The sequence below is a fragment of the Eulemur rufifrons genome, chromosome 14 (genome assembly GCF_041146395.1).
Source record: "Eulemur rufifrons isolate Redbay chromosome 14, OSU_ERuf_1, whole genome shotgun sequence".
NCBI classification, from domain to species: domain Eukaryota; kingdom Metazoa; phylum Chordata; class Mammalia; order Primates; family Lemuridae; genus Eulemur; species Eulemur rufifrons.
This window is the reverse complement of record NC_090996.1, coordinates 970,015-990,324: the sequence shown is the minus strand read 5'-3', so window position 1 is coordinate 990,324 and position 20,310 is coordinate 970,015. Positions and strand designations below refer to the sequence as shown.

The following is a 20,310-nucleotide window of genomic DNA, read 5'->3' as shown; positions in this document are numbered from 1 at the left end:
GTCCCCCAAAACTTCACATTGAAATTTGATCCCCAGTCTTGAAGGTGGAGCCTAATGAGGGATATTTGGGTTGTGAAGGTAGATCCCTCATGAATGGCTTGGTGCTGTCCTCAAGGTAATGGAGTGAGTTCTCACTCCATTCCCTTGAGAGCTGCTTGTTAAAAAGAGCCTGGCACCTTCCCCCTCCGTTGCTTCCTCTCTTGCTTTGTGATCTCTGCACATGTCAGCTCCCCTTCACCTTCTGCCTGCCATGAGTGGAAACAGCCTGAAGCCCTCACCAGACACTGACGCTGGCGCCATGCTTCTTGTACAGCCTGCAGAACTGTGAGCCAAACAAACCTCTTTTCCTTATAAATTACCCAGCCTCAGGTATTGCTTTATAGCAACACAAATGGACTAAGACAAAGTCTTCCTCACATTCAAGCACAGCGGATCTCATGGGGTGGGAGGGAGGTGGCAGAGTGGAGATTGAGGTCTTTTGTTTTCTTTCTGCTGAGTGCCTGCTGTTCAGCATCTCTGTCCAGTAGAGCATTCTACAAATATAAGAACGTCCTAGATGTGTGCTGTCCAACCTAGAAGCCAATGGCCACATGTGTTTATTTATCACTTGAATTGGGCTAGTGTGTCTGAGGAAATTAATTTTTACTTTTATTTTTATTTATTCTTTTTTTTTTTTTTATTTTGAGACAGAGTCTTGCTCTGTTGTCTGGGCTAGAGTACAGTGGCATCAGCCTAGCTTACAGCAACCTGAAACTCTTGGGCTCAAGTGATCCTCCTGCCTCAGCCTCCCGAGTAGCTGGGACTACAGGTGAGCACCACTAAGCCTGGCTAATTTTTTCTATTTTTAGTAGAGATGGGGTCTCACTCTTGCCCAGGCTGGTCTCAAACTCCTGACCTCAAGCGATCCTCCCGCCTCGGCCTCCCAAAGTGCTAGGATTACAGGGGTGAGCCACCGCACCTGGCCTAATTTTTACTTTTCATTAACTTAAGCTTAAAGGTCTGCAGGCTCCTCCTGACTGACCCCAGAGATGGGCCAGAAGTTCACCGAGCCAGGTTTGTCGGCCTGCCCTTGTTTCTCATGGCATAGCTTGACACGAGCGGCTGCCAGAACCTTCTTTCTATAAAGAACTTGATGACTTAGCACTTACCAACTAGTATGGAATCAGATGGGGCTTTGTGACCTCCTGTTGAAGTCTGAGTTTTTGGAGAAATCTATTTCCACCGAAATGCTCGCGTTTAAGATCTTTTTTTTTTTTTTTTTTTTTTTTTTTTTTTTTGAGACAGAGTCTCACTCTGTTGCCCGGGCTAGAGTGAGTGCCATGGCGTCAGCCTAGCTCACAGCAACCTCAAACTCCTGAGCTCAAGCGATCCTACTGCCTCAGCCTCCCGAGTAGCTGGGACTACAGGCACATGCCACCATGCCCAGCTAATTTTTTCTATATATATTTTAGTTGTCCATATAATTTCTTTCTATTTTTAGTAGAGACGGGGTCTCGCTCTTGCTCAGGCTGGTCTCGAACTCCTGACCTTGAGCGATCCACCCGCCTCGGCCTCCCAGAGTGCTAGGATTACAGGCGTGAGCCACCGCGCCCGGCCTACGTTTAAGATCTTTAGCCAGGGAGAGGCACCAGGCTACCGCTGAAAAGAGTTTAGCTTTTCCTTATGAGCACAATGTACCGTTCCAGACATGCTTAGTGAGCAAGAAGGCTGGCACTTTTCTCAGAAAATGGGAAACTGCTGTCTTTGGCAGGTGAGGCTTCTCTGAATGCGGGATCCCCTTAGGCCGTATGCCTGGAGTGAAGAGGCCCTTGGTCTCCCTACTGCCCCACCCCCACACAACTGCCCGACTCAGGGAAAGACAACTGTGGGGATCCAAAGCACCCTGCAATCTTTAGTTCCAATTCTCTTTATTTTATTTTTTAAGAGACAGGGGTCTGGCTATATTGCCCAAGCTAGTCTCAAACTCCTGGTATCAAGCTATGCTCTCACCTCAGCCTCCTGAGTAGCTGGGACTACAGGCACATGCCACTAATTTTCTTATCACTGCAGAAAGCAAAAGTGAAAAGAGAGAAGAAAAGAAAGAAGAAACGGGAGCCAAGAAACTTAATGCAGCCTGTGTGAGGGAGAGGTCAGCTGCGGCCTCAGGTCTCCGGAGCTGCGAGGCGACAGGGCACTCAGGCTCCAAAAAGGACCTGCCTGTGGCTGGGCTGTGAGAGCAGCTTTGGCTACCTCTTCCTCCTGGCCAGCCACCACCACGAGGAGCAGCTCTTCCCTGTGGCAGCGTGGGCACTGCTCCCGCAGTGCAAGGACCTGCGCCAGTGCGGCCCGTTCATCCACACAGGCGAGACACTGCCATTGCCCCCAGTATGGCTGCTGCTTTTGAAAAAGTGGGGCTCGTCCCCCCGCAGGCACACACACAGGGGAGAAGCCCTGTGCACGTCTTGATGGTGGGCAGCTCCCGGCCTTCCCCTCACTGCTGGGTGGACACAGGCAGATCCATGCTGGTGACCGTTCCATGTTTGTGGGTCACGGAGTGTTCCCTGCTCTCAGAGGGCTGGCCTGGTCTAGCAGCAGCTGCTCCGCATGGGGCACAAACCCCTTGCTCTGCCTGCAGCCACCTCTTCCACCTGGGTGTCTGCAGACACGAGGGCACGGACGGTGGGTGCCACTTTGCCTACCCCTCCCCCCACTGCCTCGATGTGGCACTCCCTTTGCTGGCTGGGAAACTTGTTCCACACTAGCTTATTCACACGGGAGAGAAGCCCCACTGCTGCTCTGACTGTTTGCCACGTGTCCACCAAAGGCGATTTGTTGGCCATTCATAGGTGCGCACACACAGGTGAGAAGCCTAACCCCTGCCCAGAGCGTGGCGTCTGCTTCTCCTACATCTCCCTCCTGCTCGGCCTCTCTGAGGAGAGGCCCTTTGCCCGCACCGAGGGTGGGAAAAGCTCCCACTGGAAGTGTGCTCTGCAAGCCCACCAGTGCATCCGGCAGGCAGACAGGGAAAGGCAAGGTGTGGGCCACCTCCTGGGCAGTCCCTGTGCCAGGCCCCTGCCCTTGGGGATCAGACCCCCCAGTTCACGTCCACTATTTTGCAGGTATATTCTAGGAGTATGTGCGCTGGGTCAGGTGCTGTGAGGGGGTTCGTGACAGAACATATCCTTTCTCACTGAGTGTTGGGGAAGGCCGTGCAGAGTGAGCGAGGGCCGGACGAAGGAAGAAAGGTGAGAGGTACAAAATGTCTAGGTGTCTGGAAGTCCCCCTTCAGAGAGCAGGACTTGGAGGTAATGAGAAATGTATCAGTGAGGAACGTGCCGCTCAGGAAGGGACAGGTCGAACTGGGCTGTATGAACTGTCAGGAAGGGGCAAGCCTCCTTTATTGTTCCTCACCCTCCCCAAGGACTAACACTGTTTGCCCAGGTCTGGGTTCACGGTGCAGGGACACCTCCGGCAAAGGGCAGCCCAGTCAGTCTACAAGGTGAAATCTGTGTGTGCTATAACTGGAGGCTGCACTTCCAGCCACTTCCCCTCACCAAACATGCAACAAGGAGATATGAATTTCAAAGCCTTCACCCAGTTTAGAGCTGCCAGTGCATTGCAAAGGACATTCCAGGTTCAACTCTCATCCCTGCCTTCATGAAGAAGTTTTGAACAAGCTGCTCAAAGTTTTTTTTTTTTTTTGGAGATACTGTCTTGCTTTGTTGCCCAGGCATGAGGGCAGTGGCATGATCATAGCTCACTGCAACCTCAATCTGTTGGACTCAAGCAATTCTTCTGCCTCAGCCTCCTGAGTAGCTGGGCCTACAGGCGTGTGCCACCACAGCCAGCTAAATTTTTCTACTTTTTATAAAGGCGGGGTCTTGCTATGTTGCTCAGGCTGGTCTTGAACTCCTAACCTCAAGTGATCCTCACGCCAAGCCTCCCAAAATCCTCCCACTGTGACCAGGCCTGCTCAGGTTTTTGATAATTATGATATAAGGATAATTGTCTCCATAAGGATCCTGGAAGGTGAGTTTCAACTGAGATCATCTATATCAATGTGCCAGGTACTTCACTGGCCCTCAACACCATTTCCTTTTAACCAGAACAGGGTGCCTTTGGTCTTTATGTGGCCTCTTAGTGTGTAGATTCCTGGGTCTCCTCCACCCTTCTCTGTTGTGGGCAATCTTCCTTTAAGAGGAGCGCTGCTTGTCCCCATTCCTCGAGGGGACCCAGGAATTTATACAGAAGGGAGCATGGGGGCTCTGCTCTCACATTAAGTCCTGCTTACTTCTTTCTCCCAAGTATTTTCCCACAGTTAAGAGCATTTGACTGTGCCTGATTCCTGGGTCCTGTCTTAGTGGCTCCTGCCGGGACAATGGCAAGCCTGGCCAAATGGGCTCTTTTTTTTTTTTTTTTTTTGAGACAGAGTCTCGCTCTGTTGCCCAGGCTAGAGTGAGTGCCGTGGCGTCAGCCTAGCTCACAGCAACCTCAAACTCCTGGGCTTAAGCGATCCTCCTGTCTCAGCCTCCCGAGTAGCTGGGACTACAGGCATGCACCACCATGCCCGGCTAATTTTTTCTATATATATTTTTAGCTGTCCATATAATTTCTTTCTATTTTTAGTAGAGGTGGGGTCTCGCTCTTGCTCAGGCTGGTCTCGAACTCCTGAGCTCAAACGATCCGCCCACCTCGGCCTCCCAGAGAGCTAGGATTACAGGCGTGAGCCACCGCGCCTGGCCCAAATGGGCTCTTGACAGCAAGAGTCCAGAACGACCAGGAGGAGGCTGCATCTTCAGTCCAGCTTGCCTTCCCCCTTCCTGGATGGGCACCTCCTCACCTCAGTATTTCATCATCTTCCTTTCCTGTTCAATCTCATCTTCTCCTCATTCAGGTGATAGCACAGCCTTACCATTAAGGCAAGATGTCTACAGAAAAAGTCTGATTCCTTCCCAGCTTCCTCTGTTCAGTCCCTTCCTTCCTTCCAAATGAAATGGTTTGCTATCCATTTGCCTTTTTATTCTTTTAGCAGCCTAAATTTACATTCTTATTTCTGCAAAGTGAACTACGTGTACACAGAAAGAGTAGGCACAAAGCTATCAGTTCATCCTGCAAACTACCAGAAACCACAAACTTCCTGAAACATTGGAAGGTCATTCACTTCTATAGACTTATTTAGGAGCTTCCCAATGTACAGGATAAAGCCCTCCCATATCTGGTGTCAATTCACCCTTTCAATCCTTCAGTTTCACCATAAATGTATTTTACTACATCAGAAAGTATCATTATTCCCTTCACACCTAGCAATTTCCTGGATTTTCCATGGACCTTTATGGCCATGGAATTCAGCTGTTTATTCAACAAATGTATATTGAGCACCAATGCCCTGCCTAAATCCTACCCCTTCATAGACCAAACCTGTTTCCCACCTGATGCATCAATTTGGAAGTTCATTAACAAGAGGGATTCTGGCCAGGCATAATGGTTCATGCCTGTAATCCCAGCACTCTGGGAGGCTGCTTGAGGTCAGGAGTTTGAGACCAGCCTGAGCAAGAGCAAGACCCCGTCTCCACCAAAAAAAAAAAAAAAAAAAAGAAAGAAAGAAAGAAAGAAAAGAAAAAAGAAAAGAAAAGAAAGAAAGAAAATTAGCCAGTCCAGGCTACTCTGGAGGCTGAGGCAGGGATATCACTTGAGCCCAGGAGTTTGAGGTTACAGTGAGTGATGATGCCACCGCACTCTACCCAGAGCAACAGAGCAAAACTCGGTCTCAAAAGAGAAAAAAAAAAAAAAAAAAGGAAGAAGAAGAAAGAGAGGAGGAGGAGTAGGAGGAGGAGGAGAAGAAGAAGAGGGATTATGATTTACTCATCATTTGGGCAATTTTGACATTCTACCAATGCTGTCCACCCCCTCCCTGCCCCAAATCCCCACTAGTTCAATAAATAGCCACCTTTCCCTAGGTCAGAATAGAACTCAAGAAATGTTAACTGCAGTTTTTTTTTCTGTCACCTTTGTTCAAACATCTTCCTCAGAGTGTCTCACCACCTGTCTTATTTTGTGACTTTTTCTGTCACATTGTTTGTCTTTATTCCTTGAAGGCTTTGAGGTAGTGTTTTGGTCACAGTAGGTGCTTTAAAATATTGATGAATGGGTTAGAGAGATAGATGTGTATGTCACCAACTGAGGTGAGAGATTGGCAAATGGCACATTCTCCTGCCCCCGATCCCCTGGGAAATGGCACTGAGCTGGTGAAACTGCACCGTTAACACTTACACAGGCGAGAGGAATGATGGGGTGGGTGCGGGCTGCTGCCATCAGCAATTTTCTGTGCCCTCACATACATATTTGAATCATTCTATTACCAGTAGTTGTGAATTTATATGCCTCACTAGACTGTAAACTCCATTCAAAGAACAGCCCATGACTTATTTCTGTAACCCTGCATCTCCTAACTGCCTAGCACTATGTTTTGTGCATTGAACAAATGTCATGTAAAAATAATGTATAGAGATTATGCAGAAGATTGAACCTTAGAAGAGACCAAGAGCTGAGGAATTCCTGGGTTGGCAAGCAAATTAGGATAGTGTTAAGAAAGATGCCCAGTCCAGTGACGTGAATAAAGGCCCTGTCAGCCCCAGGTTTAAATCTTTGTCCCTCCTCTTTACCAGCAATGTGACCCTGGAAACTCATGGAATCCCTCTGAAATCGTTTCTTCAACGGTAGAACCGGAGGATAACCACCAGTTCACAAAATGGTAGCAAAGAATAAATAAGAGGAAATGTGTGATATGTTGGGCATGCCGCCTGCCCCCAGGAAACGATAACGTTAATTTCCTCCCCTAAAAGGGTAACAATAAAGTTAACCGTCATCCAAAACGAAGGATGCTCTGAGAAAACCACAAAAAGAACCAACGATAATCTCAGCTCCAGCTTGGCCCGAGGGGCTCTGTCGCTCAGATCCTTCCCTAACTCAGAGATAGGCTGAGTCTGCCAGAGAACAGCGAAAAACAGCCAGAGGGCCTTCCACTGATCCTAGGTCGCCGCAACCTGCGCGCAACTCAAGGCAGTAGCGGGCGCTAAGGGACCGGCTTCTGCCCTTACGCATCTGTTGGCCTCGTTCAAACAGGCGCCTTTGCCGGCACCCAATGAGAACGCTCGATCTTCGGCCAACGCCCAATGAACGCGTGGAACGGGGACGCGGAAAAACGGGGCCGTGAAGCCCAATCGCAGCGCCATTACACTTGAGGGCAGAGAGGTTAGGAAGCCGGCATGGCGCTCCGGTCAATAAAATCGATAGCTGGAAGCTGCCTGTGTTCCAGGCAAAGGCGGTGCGGTGGCAGCGCCGCCATCTTCCCCGAAGGCATCTTCCGGTGCCTTTCCCCCAAGTTCGGGCAGGAGTTTCCTGAATAACAGAGAGAGGTTTCCGCCGGCCCCGCGGGCGGCCGATTCCGATTCCCTCCGGGCCTCCCCGGCCACGCTCAGCCCCCGTCCGGCTGGGGCTCCCAGATCCCTGGGTCCGCCGGCGACCAAGGGCCGAGGCCTGGACGGGGAAGGCCGTGGGGCCGGCTTCTCGGGCCCAATGGCGCCGCCTTCGGCTCCGCTAGCCGCGCGGGGACCAGGACAGGCCAGACCCAGTCGGAGAAGGGGAAGGAGGCCGAGGGCTGTGAAGTTCGCGGACGTGGCCGTGTACTTCTCCCCGGAGGAGTGGGGGTGTCTGCGGCCCGCGCAGAGGGCCCTGTACCGGGACGTGATGCGGGAGACCTACGGCCACCTGGGCGCGCTCGGTGAGGCCGGGCCCAATCCGCTTCCGCGGGGCGCGAAGGGCTGGAGGAGCTTGGGGGCGGGGGGAGGGAAGGGAGTTCAAGGTCCTGGCCTGCGACCAGCTTGTGTCAGGGGAGGGGGCAGGGGCTCTGCAGGAGATGCCATCGGGTAGATATTTACCCGGTGTTACTTAGGAGCCGGCCCTCTGACTTGTTCTCCTTCCCCAGGGTGCGCAGGTCCCAAACCAGCCCTCATCTCCTGGTTGGAACGAAATACCGATGACTGGGAACCAGCTGCCCTAGACCCACAGGAGTGCCCAAGAAGGGTAACAGTCCAGAGAAGTGAGTGAAAAATAACTTTGGAGAGCCTGCAGCCCTCCTGTAACGTGCTAGCCTCTAATGACTCAGTCCAGAGTTTTGTCCCATGACCCATGCTGTGGTGCTGCGTTTACTGTGTTTATTTTCACAGCCTCCGGTTCTTGGCTGTGGTGGTGTGGGGCGGTCCACCACACAGATTCCCACGTCCCTTTGCAAGCTAACCACCTGCACTTCCCGATCGCGTCCAAAAGAATCAGTGAGCTTTTAAAAGGAGCTGCCTTCCTGTCTCCTTCCCAGGGTCCCTGCCCCCAGCCTCCTTTGAATTGGGTCCTGACTGAGAGACCCTAAACTTCTGGGAGTTTTCTGGGTTTTGCTTGAAAGGAGCTCGTGGGGAACCTGGGATGCAGGCCTCTTTCTGCCCTTATGGTGGGGTGACCCTAATCAGTGAAGGACATACTGCACTTTCCTCAGGACCAAGCAAAGCTCTGGTTAACACCACTCTGGTAGAAAGGCGCCAGCCAGATCCACCAGGGGCAGATGGAACTGTCTGGGCTGGAGTTTCTGTGCCAGATTCTCTAAGGCCAGGGATATCTTTCAGAGGTTCAGATCTAACCATTGTATTTCCTTGCTTAAAACTTTTCAGTTAGTTTTTGCCAAGGTTGTCAAATGGCTGTCGGTTGTATCTAAGTCATTTGGGGAACTTGGTAAAAATACAGATTCCAGGACGGATGTCTAGGAACTTATATTTTTTTAGTAGCCTCAGTTGATTTGGATATACATCTAAATTTGTGAGCCATTAGATAAAATATAGTCCAGGGTCCTTTTTTTAAAATTTTTTAATTTTAATTTTTTTTTTTTTTAAATTAGAGACAGGGTCTCCTTCTTGCTCAGGCTGGTCTTGAACTCCTGAGCTCAAGCGATCCCCCCTCCTCCGCCTCCCACAGTGCTAGGATTACAGGTGTGAGCCACTACGCCTCGCCAGTCCAGGATTCTTAATAGTTCTAACATCTGTGGTCTCAAAGTGTCCCAGACCAGCAGCACCATAACTCCGGAAGTTGTTAGAAATGCAAATTCTTGGACCCTATCCTAGACCTGCTGAATCCAGGACCCAGCAACTTGTTTCAGTAAGCCCTTCAAAGGATTCTGGTCACAATGAATTTAAGAACCATTGGCTTAGAGGGCCGTATGAGCCAGTCACCGCCAGCTCACACCTCATTCATTTCCACTTCCTGCCTTACACTTTTTGTCTAAGATCTTACAGCCCGTGCACACTGAGCCTGGGAACTTTCATGCTGTCTCTCTGCCTGCTCTGCCATTTCAACCTTCCCAACACTCCATTATGTTAGTTCATCTTTTAACAATCAACTGAGTTACATAAACTATGGCTCATTCTACACAACCACGAAATAGAATAAGGACATGTGCCAACATAGAACGATCTTTAGAATATAAGAGAGATGGAGAAGAGAACATATTTGTATCGCACAAGAAAACACTAGAAGAAACTAATTAATACAGTGTCTGCAAGGTAGACAGGGACAAGGGTGGGAGCAAGCCATCTCTGTGCTCCTTTTAAAATATTTTGAAGTTTGAACTATGTAAGCTACCTCTTCAAAAATGTTCAGTTTTTTAAATCAGCTTAATCTCCTCCAAGAAATCTTACCAGACTTCTCCAAGCTGGTTTAGGGGCTCCTTTAATAAATTCCATATTTCCATAATAGTATGTAACACTTAGCTGTCTGTGGCAGTCACAATTGAGGATGGGGCCTGAGGCTGTTGGCTTTCTACTTGTAATAGGCAATGGTAGGAGCCCAGTGTTTGTTAAAGTAATTTCTCCCTGTGTTCCTGTAGACAACAGAACCAGAAAGAAGAATGGGGAGAAGGAAGTATTCCCACCTAAGGAGCCACCCCGAAAGGGAAAGCGAGGCCGGCGGCCCAGCAAACCCCGACTGATTCCCAGGCAAACATCCGGGGGCCCCATCTGCCCTGACTGTGGCTGTACCTTCCCTGATCACCCGGCCCTGGAGAGCCACAAGTGTGCCCAGAATCTGAAAAAGCCTTACCCTTGCCCAGACTGTGGGCGCCGCTTTTCCTACCCATCCCTGCTGGTCAGTCACCGGCGGGCACACTCTGGTGAGTGCCCCTATGTTTGTGACCAGTGTGGCAAACGTTTCTCTCAGCGCAAGAACCTCTCCCAGCACCAGGTTATCCATACAGGCGAGAAGCCCTACCACTGCCCTGACTGTGGCCGCTGCTTCCGTAGGAGCCGGTCCTTGGCCAATCATCGGACCACGCACACAGGCGAGAAACCCCACCAGTGCCCCAGCTGTGGGCGTCGCTTCGCCTACCCGTCCCTGCTAGCCATCCACCAGCGCACACACACAGGAGAGAAGCCCTACACCTGCCTCGAGTGCAACCGCCGCTTCCGCCAGCGCACTGCCCTAGTCATTCACCAGCGCATCCACACTGGCGAGAAGCCCTACCCGTGTCCAGACTGTGAGCGGCGTTTCTCCTCGTCCTCTCGCCTGGTCAGTCATCGGCGTGTACACTCTGGGGAGCGTCCCTATGCCTGCGAGCACTGCGAGGCCCGCTTCTCGCAGCGCAGTACCCTGCTCCAGCACCAGCTCCTGCACACGGGAGAGAAGCCCTACCCCTGCCCAGATTGTGGACGTGCCTTCCGGCGGAGCGGCTCCCTGGCCATACATCGCAGCACGCACACGGAGGAGAAACTGCACGCTTGTGACGACTGTGGCCGGCGCTTTGCCTACCCCTCGCTGCTGTCCAGTCACCGTCGCGTGCACTCAGGCGAGCGGCCCTATGCCTGCGACCTTTGCTCCAAGCGCTTTGCCCAGTGGAGCCACCTGGCTCAGCACCAGCTACTGCACACTGGGGAGAAGCCTTTCCCGTGTCTGGAGTGTGGCCGATGCTTCCGCCAGAGGTGGTCTCTGGCTGTCCACAAGTGTAGCCCCAAGGCCCAAAACTGTAGCCCTAGATCTGCTGGGGGGCCCAGTCAGAGGGGCAGTGCCCTTTAGAATGGGAAGGACTGCAACGTTCATTTCATTTCATGGAGGGGCCCAGAAGAGGGGAGGAGGAGCCCTAGGTCACGCAGGGCAAAGTCAGAACTGAAACCCAGGTCTCTTGCTGCACAGAACTGAACTTTAGTATATTCCGCTGCGCTGGCTGCCTTCCTTGTGTGTCAAGGACAGTCCCATTAGGAGTAGCGACATCATTTGGTTAAAGTTTTCCCAGCTACTCTAGCCTAAAATAATTTATGTGTGTGGATATCAGGGCTAAAGTTCTCCCCATCTGTTTCGGGGGCTGTCTGCTTTTCTAGTGTGTTCGTGCAGGGGTTACATGGCCCCTCCCATGCAGTCAGGAGAATCCCATTGTAGGGGTAGGACCTTCTACTCTGCCTCTTCCTCTTCCTCTCTACCAGCTTGGAGAAACCTGGTTTGGCCCGCTTTTTACAGCATTCCTGCCAAGTGGTCTTCTACCCCTTGATCGAAAACTTCCCTTGACAGGGAGCTCACTACCTCACAAGGCAGGTCATTTCACCTGGGATAGCACTGGTCTTTATAGAAGGTTGTCAAGCACCACGTTCTCTGTAAACCTTGCCTAGAATATGTTTAAATAGTTCGTCTATATGGCAGCCCTTCAGATGACTTAATCACAACCACTTTGCCCCAAGTTTTCAGGCCAAATAGCACTAATGTGATCAATCATCCCTTAAGATGGGGTTTCAGTTCCCACATGATCTCTCTCCAAACGCACTAGTTTTCAATGTCCCTTTAAAAGGGTCATACAAAACTAAGGCGGCACCCACAGTGTATGCTGTGCACTTCCGTGTTCTGTCCTTGTCTCAGCAGCTCCCGGCTGCACTGGATTTGGGTGCAGCTGCACTGGACCAGGGCTTTATTGTGTTGCAGATGTCTAAATGCCCTGAACCTTTTTTTTTTCTTTTTTTTTTTAGACTTAGCCATAGAGCTAAGTCTTTTCCCTGCTGTGTTTGGAAAATTGGTTCAAGTCGGGTATGAGACATAAGTGCAGTAAGCTTTGGGAGAAGGTTGAACTTAAGGAAAAACAAGGGACCTGTGGTCTAGCAGCAAGAAGTAAATACAGGACTGGCTTATGCTTTATCTGGTGGACTTGGATTAGTTCCAGGCAGCCAGTGGCTGGCAAATCCTTGAGAATTGGGTCTTACTCCTCCCTGGGTCTCATCAGAATTAGGAGAATCAGCACAGAACCTTCTATGAAGCCTCAGTCAACATTTTTTCATAGAATTAGGTGAGGCCTTTGAAGGAGGATCGAAAGTTAGGAATTGACTACAAAGAGGAGGAGTCTATAGTCATCAAATGGCATCCATGCCTGCCTCCCTTCAGAGGGGCAGCGGCGGCAGTGGCAGCAGCAATGTGTCTTAATCTTTCATATGCCTCCCTAGCTCAGTAAAGCTTTACCGAATTATTATAAATGTGAAAAAGGTCCACCACTTTGCCTTGGGCAGCTGCGCCAAATTGGAATTTCCAAACGTGACTTCTCATATTCCAACAGCTGGAGTGGGTAGTTCTCCTCCCCCTGTTGCTTTTTCCTACAGCTCTTCTGATCTCAGCGCCAGAGTGTGGGAGCAGCTGGGGAGCACAGCATTGTGTAATTACCTCTGTTCTGTTTCTGTTTAGCCAGTCCGCATTGTAACTGTTTGTCTGTTTCTCCTTGGATGATGAGCTACCCCCAGGCAGGGGTCATACCAGACTGGGTCTCATTAAAATGTCTGATGAATGAATTATGTTCTGTGTGGAATTACTGTTTACACAGTGTAAATCTGGTTCCTTGACTGAGTGGAAACTTTTACTGTTCTGATGGAGATGCACCCCTGAGTCCAGCAGGCCTGCCCTGCCCTGCCCTAGCAGAGACAGAAGAGAACATCTGCCCAGCCCCCGTTGGAGAACTGGCTTTTTCCCTACCCTTTATCGCCAGGCTGACCCCAGTATTTCCTCACCTGAGAACTTTGTAACTTTTTTGGGGACTGGATTGTAATTCATAAAACTTGATAGGCCTTGGTTTCTCCTTTTTTAGTTTCATGGTTTCAGAGTCCTCTTGTCCCAAACGCACTCCAGCCTGTAAATATGCAAGGATAGGTCCTTAAAACAATAAAAAAACTTTTCCCTCTGTCTCCATCTCCCATTTTCAGCTAAATTTCCTGAAGCCTACATTCATTCATAGTATCTGTTTATTCTTTGGCCTACTGCAGTATTAGCTTTTATGATGTGCCATGTGCTGTGTTAAGGTACTTTATATATAACACATTCCAATCTTATGTTTACAAGAATTCTATAAAGTAGGTGTTAGGAGATAACATTTCCATGGGTCTCATGTTCCCATATATCTTGCTGAATATGCCAAAATGCAAGGCCCTGCCCTCAACGAATCCTCAGATGAGCCTATTCACAGACCTAGAGCCCTTTGAGTAAGGGGTGGCCTGGTCCCTTTGAATAGGACCATACTATAGTGGCAAAAACATATGCTGTAGATCTTCCTAATCTTTTTCAAATGTACTTGCAGCCTGGGTTGCATTAGAGGCTGGGTATCGGACTGGGCATTGGAGACAGGGAAGTAACTAGAATTTTCAGGGATTACTAGACATTGGATCTAAACTGATTCTAATTGTAGGAGATCCAAAATATCACTGTAGACCAGGCACAGTGGCTCATGCCTGTAGTCCCAGCACTTGGGAGGACAGGGTGGGAGGATCACTTGAAGTGAGGAGTTGGAGACCACCCTGAGAAAAATAGTGAGCCCCCATCTCTATAAAAAATAGAAATATTAGCCAGGCATGGTGGCATGTGCCTGTAATCCCAGCTACTTGGGAGGCTGAGGCAGGAGGATCACTTGAGTTCAGGCATTTAAGGTTACAGTGAACTATGATGATACCACTGCACTGTAGCCTAGGCAACAGAGCAAGACCCTGTCTCAAAAGAAAAAAAAAGAGAGGGAGAGAAAAAAAATCACTGTAGTTCCCCAGGCACAGTGGACTCATGATTATGTGTGTGTAGGAATGGGAATGGGTTAACTCAGGTGTAGGTTTCTCAAACCCTGCACATTCCAAGGAAAGCTCACCTTTAGGACTGGCACTTGGCCTGCTCCTGGGAAATAACTACTGAGCCCTTGGAATATTCTGTTTGATTAGTGTTTTTGTATCCTGGAGGTCTTGGGCCATACCATACAAGTTGGATCAGGTAGATTTATCCTAACAATGTGATTTCTGGTTAACACCAATTTTCGCTCTGGGAGGCTGGGTTCTGAGTAGCTGAGGTCAATCATGTAGGTACTCCAAGCCTATGTGACTGACCCCCAATAAAAATCCTGGACACCAAATCTCAGGTAAACTTCCCTGGTTGGAAACAATTGGCACATATTGTCACAAATCATTAATAAGAGGATTAAGCACATCCCTGTACAACTCCACTGGGGGTGGACATCTGAAATTTTGTGTCTGGTTTCTTCTGGATTTTGCCCCATGTACTTCTTCCCTTAGCTGATTTTAATCTGTATCCTTTTGCTTCAATAAACTATAACTGTGAGTATAGCAAAAAATTAAATAAAAAAATAAGCAAAGCCGTAGCCACTCTTTACCCAGGCCATGTCTCAGGGGGGAGAGGTAATGTCTCCATCTGGGACAAAAAGCAGCTTACCAACTGCTTACTATAAAACAGCAGGTTCCCCAAGCTAGTGTGCCTAGCATCCATTTGGGCCCCTCCCATGTTGCCTCTGTAGGAGGCAAAAGGAACCAATGCCTACATGCTCACGTTGCTTGTTGTGCCGTGAACAATAGGTCTGTTGTCTTTGACCCAGGAATCTCTTGTTTTCTGCCAGAATCCATGAAACAGTAACAGATTAATTTATTAACTTGTAAGTAGGATAGTTTCAAATTCCAGATCTGACAGTAGATATTATCTCCCTTTAACAGAAGACGAAAGTGAGGCTCAGTGATATTAAATTACTTGCCCAGGATCATGTATGTATCACACAGGTAATTCTGAGGGCCAGTACTCTACACCAGATCTGACTCCAAAGCCAGCAGCTATATGACGTACTGTTCCACTGAAACTGTCCTTTAGGATGACCAATGACCTAATTAACAAATCAATACTTCACCTTTTATTTTATTTACCTTAATTTTCCTACTTAAACTCTCTTGTAACTTAGCTTTCATACCCTACATTCTTCTCGCCTTCCTGGTCCCTCTTGTGGCTTCTTCAAGTGTGCACATGTGGGAATTCTTTCCAGCATTTCTTGGGAAATTTATATGTTTTTCCAAATCCCAAGAACAATCAGTCAAGAAACTGGGAAAATGCAAAAAAGTATTATAAATCTGTGGGAATTAAATTTTAACAATCAACATAGCAAAGTTACTAGTTCAAAGAATATCACTGAAAGCAAAAAGAGGAAATACTGACACACAGAAGTGAAAGTTAATGTCAACATCTCTGGAAAAAAGACAGGAGCACCTAAAAGAAAAGATGTCACTACATGATCGGGCAGTCTTGCTTACAGCTGTTGCCATTTTACAAGTCCGTGAGCCTGGCTCTGTCTGCTGCTAACCATGAGTCATTCTTGCAAATAAAATAAATATACTCACAGAATACTTTGTACAAATCCTATGAGTGGTGTTAAAGAAATCTGCTTTTGGAAGTAAATAAGTTGGTTTTTAAAAATTACAATGGAAAGGCCGGGTATGGTGGCTCAGCCTGTAATCCTAGCACTCTGGGAGGCTGAGGCCGGCGGATCGTTTGAGCTCAGGAGTTCAAGACCAGCCTGAGCAAGAGCGAGACCCAGTTTTTGTCTCTCTTTTTTTTTTGAGACAGAGTCTCACTCTGTTGCCCTGGCTTAGAGTGCCGTGGCATCAGCCTAGCTCACAGCAACCTCAAACTCCTGGGCTCAAGCGATCCTCCTGCCTCAGCCTCCCGAGTAGCTGGGACTATAGGCATGCGCCACCATGCCTGGCTAATTTTTTCTATATATATAATATTTTAGTTGTCCAGATAATTTCTTTCTATTTTTAGTAGAGACGGGGTCTCGCTCTTGCTCAGGCTGGTCCTCTTTAACTTTTATTTTAAGCACATTATTTTCATAGGGACTTGCTGAAGAATTGAAAAGGTTTTTATCTTTTAGGGGGAAAAAACCCTAATGTTGACCAAAATCTCCATACTCTAGAATAATATAAGGACCTTACAACACTTTCACTTAAATTATACACTCAGAGGCATTTCCCTGGAACTGAAGGGTATGACTAACTATTAGGTTATCAAATATGAAATGTCCAATTTCAAATCAAAAAGCATAGTTTATTATATCTCAAACAAGAAGCAGTACAATTAATCAAAGTGTGCACCTAAACTATCGACACAGTGTTGCCATCTATAACTTATTTATGCCAGCAGCGAAGAAGCCTGGAGAGCAAGTGGCAATGAAATTGGAAATGGTGTTTTCCACAGCTTGTTGAGAATTGAATATTTTTCCTTGCAAGAAGTGGTCCAAAGCCTGGAAGAAGTGGTAGTGAGTTGGTGCAAGGTCTGGTGAATATGGTGGATGACAGAGTTTCCAAGTCCAGCAGCTATAGTTTGAGCAGCGTTGTTTGTACGACAGGTGGTAGAGCATTGTCTTGTAAGAGGATTGGCCTGTCTCTACTGACTAATCTCAGCTGCTTAATCGCAAGCATCCTCATCATTTTATCCAAGCTGTAATTGACCAGGTTTCATGAAGCTGTAGTGGATAATACCAACACTGTACCACCAAACTGACACCAAAGAAAGGATGTGGCTAATGAACGAACAGTACGTTGACGGTTTGAGAAGTTCCATTCCGGCAATTTTAATCTTGAAAAGGAGCCATGTGGGTGACCTGAGACTAAAGTGGATAAAGATGAGCTGAAAGCTGTAGTGGAAGCAAATCCATCTCAACCTACACATGAATTAGCAGCAAGGTTTGATGTTACTATTCCAACAATATTGGACTATTTGAAACAAATCGGCAAGGTAAAGAAGCTGGATAGATGGGTTCTGTATGAATTAAATGGGCATCAGAAGAAAAATCGTCTCAAAGCATGCCTTTCTTTGCTGTCACGACATAAAGGCGAACCATTTCTACACCGTATTATTACGTGTGATGAAAAATGGATTCTTTTTAACAATCACAAGCATTTGGCACAATGGTTGGATAAAGATGAAGTGCCAAAACACAGTCCAAACCCAAATATTCATCAAAAAAAGCTAACAGTGTCAGTTCTGAAAAGAATAAAATACTTAGGAATAAATTTAACTGGCGGGGCGTGGTGGCTCGCACCTCTAATGCTAGCACTCTGGGAAGGTGAGAAGATCGCTTGAGGTCAGGAGTTTGAGACCAGCATGAGCAAGAGCCAGACCCCATCTCTGTAAAAAATGGAGAAATTATCCAGGCGTGGTGACATGCCTCTGTAGTCTCAGCTACTCGGGAGGCCGAGAGGCAGGAGGATCACTCGAGCCCAGGAATTTGAGATTGCTGTGAGCTGTGATCACACCACTGCCCTCATACCTGGGCAACAAAAAACCAAAAAACAAAACCTATTTGAGGCAGATATCCTTTCTCCTCATGATTTTCTTAATGGTGTCTGGGAACTTGCCTTCTGCCTTGTGGTCGGCAGAAGCTGCTTCTTCTGTTACCTTGTCATTCTTAAAGCCAAACTTCTTTCTAAAATTGTCACACCCTCCTTTGCTGGCATTAAGTTCTCTAGCTTTAGATGCTTCACCTTCCTTTTGCTTTAAGTTGTCATATAATTTCACTCTCAAATCATGTTAGAGCCTATATGTATGCCTTTCTTATAGCAATACTGCACCCACATAAAAGCTGCATTTTCTATTCTTTATTTTTTTTACTCTATTTTCACCCTTTCAATGATTGACAAAAGCTGCATTTTCAATACCAGGTAAAAAGGTATTTTGCAAAAAGTGCAAGGTTTTCGTGCCTGCTGGCATAGCTGCAGTGAAAGCTTCATGAATTTCCTTTTCTTGTTTTTACAATGGTGAAAGAAAAATACAAAATTCCCTACCACACACAGAAATATTGTGCTAGCTGGGATTGCTCAATAAAATTGTTACAAAATAGATTAAGCAAATATCAGAGATAACTACAAGCCACAGGAGATGTGCTTTAGCTCTTTCTTTTTTTTTTTTTTTTTGAGACAGAGTCTCACTCTGTTGCCCAGGCTAGAGTGAGTGCCGTGGCGTCAGCCTAGCTCACAGCAACCTCAAACTCCTGAGCTCAAGCGATCCTCCTGTCTCAGCCTCCCGAGTAGCTGGGACTACAGGCATGCACCACCATGCCCGGCTAATTTTTTCTATATATATTTTTAGCTGTCCATATAATTTCTTTCTATTTTTAGTAGAGATGGGGTCTCGCTCTTGCTCAGGCTGGTCTCGAACTCCTGAGCTCAAAGGATCCGCCCACCTCGGCCTCCCAGAGTGCTAGGATTACAGGCGTGAGCCACCGCGCCTGGCCCTCTTTCTTGACTGATAGGCAACTGGCTTAAACCAGCCCTGACTGCTTGAGAACAGCCTTAACTGTGCTATAGTACCCTTTAGCTAATTGTCAAACTAAAATCTCCAGTTTAAAGTGACACCATGGGTAGGCCAGGTGGATCTTGCTCTTGGGAGAATCCCTGTGTCATCCACAGTGAGCGCCCTGTGTAAGTAAACTCTAATAAACACATTTGACTCGACAAGCTGGACTTGTCTGAGTCATTCTTTGGTCTCTTGACTCCATCTCAGTTTGGAAGGTGGTCTTTCTATAGTGTCCCAGGATTTTCCTGAAACAAGTGGTCCTTACACTGGATTCACTTATCTCAAAATGGCGGGCAACTGCAGCTGCAGACCTCAATCTACAGTATATATTAAGCAATTCAACTTTTTCTTATAATGTCATGACTTTTCTTTGCTTCTTGGCAGCACTTCCAACATCTCTAGGGGTACTCTGTATGGGTTCCATGGTGTTAATCAAAGTTTAAAGTATTGCACTAAACACGATAAAAAATACAAGAGAACCATGAGAGATCACTTTTTGCTGTGATATGCAAATTACTGGAGAGACAACTGCTCAAGCAGAGATGATTTGCATCACATGGCGTTTGAAGTGGATCCTCGCAACACTTGAGCTCACTGCAATAGCAAAAGGACATGGCTATGAAATTATTACAGAAGTACAGTATGTACTGATAAGGAAGACCCCCACCTATTACCTGGCCCATCAGCCACCTGAGACCCTGCCCCTCGGACCACCCCAACCTAATAAAAGTGGGAAAAATCGGGTAGAGGGGGCTCAGAATTTGGTGGCGAGACCTCTCTGAGCCTGCTGGCAAATAAACCTTGATTCTCCAACTCTCCATGTGCCACTCGGTTTGTCCTCGGGACCACCCGCTCGCTAGAACACTTGCTGTAACAGTACTACAGTTAATTTTATGTAGTTATGATTTAATATTGCATCTTTACATATATTTACATTTCTCTCTACTGAAAATGGTGCCATGTATGGTCTGTAAGTGTTTTTGTATGTAAGTTTTGATCAATTTTAACTTTTTATGACCAGCCTGGCAATATAACAAGACCCCATCTCAAAAAAATTTTTTTTTTATATTTGTGTATATTTTATGGTAGTAAATGATAAAATAAACCAGTATCTACATATATTTTATGCATTCAAGACATAATTTTTTCAATATTTCTAGGCTGCATGGTTCATCTGTTTTTTCAAATTGTCACAAATCTTGAAAAGATTTTCCAATATATTTATTGAAAAAAATCTGTGTATAAGTGGACTTGTGCAGTTCAAACCCATGTTGTTCAAGGGTCAACTGTATTTCTAAAGATATGACTGCATCAGTTTATAAAAGTATATCTGAAAAACAAACTAATTGGACAATCCAAAAAGGTAATTAAGACAACAGAAAATGGGTTAAATAGTTTCATCCATACAATGGAACACTATGCAGCCATTAAAAAAAGGATCTTGGCCGGGCGCGGTGGCTCACGCCTGTGATCCTAGCACTCTGGGAGGCCGAGGTGGGAGGATTGCTTGAGCTCAGGAGTTTGAGACCAGCCTGAGCAAGAGCAAGACCTTCTCTCTACCAAAAATATTAATAGAAAAATTAGTCGGGCATCATGGTGCATGCCTGTAGTCCCAGCAACCCGAGAGGCTGAGGCAGGAAGATCGCTTGAGCCCAGGAGTTTGAGGTT

General features: G+C 47.3%; 1 protein-coding gene across 1 annotated transcript; it reads left to right on the top strand.

The window, feature by feature from the left end:
• Positions 1 to 7,251: 7,251 nt before the first annotated feature.
• Positions 7,252 to 12,778, top strand: ZNF689 (zinc finger protein 689). The gene is made up of 3 exons (XM_069486039.1): positions 7,252 to 7,759; positions 7,964 to 8,077; positions 9,905 to 12,778. The coding sequence occupies exons 1-3, from the start codon at positions 7,555 to 7,557 to the stop codon at positions 11,083 to 11,085; spliced, it is 1,500 nt and encodes a 499-aa protein (XP_069342140.1). The 5' UTR covers positions 7,252 to 7,554; the 3' UTR covers positions 11,086 to 12,778.
• Positions 12,779 to 20,310: the final 7,532 nt, after the last annotated feature.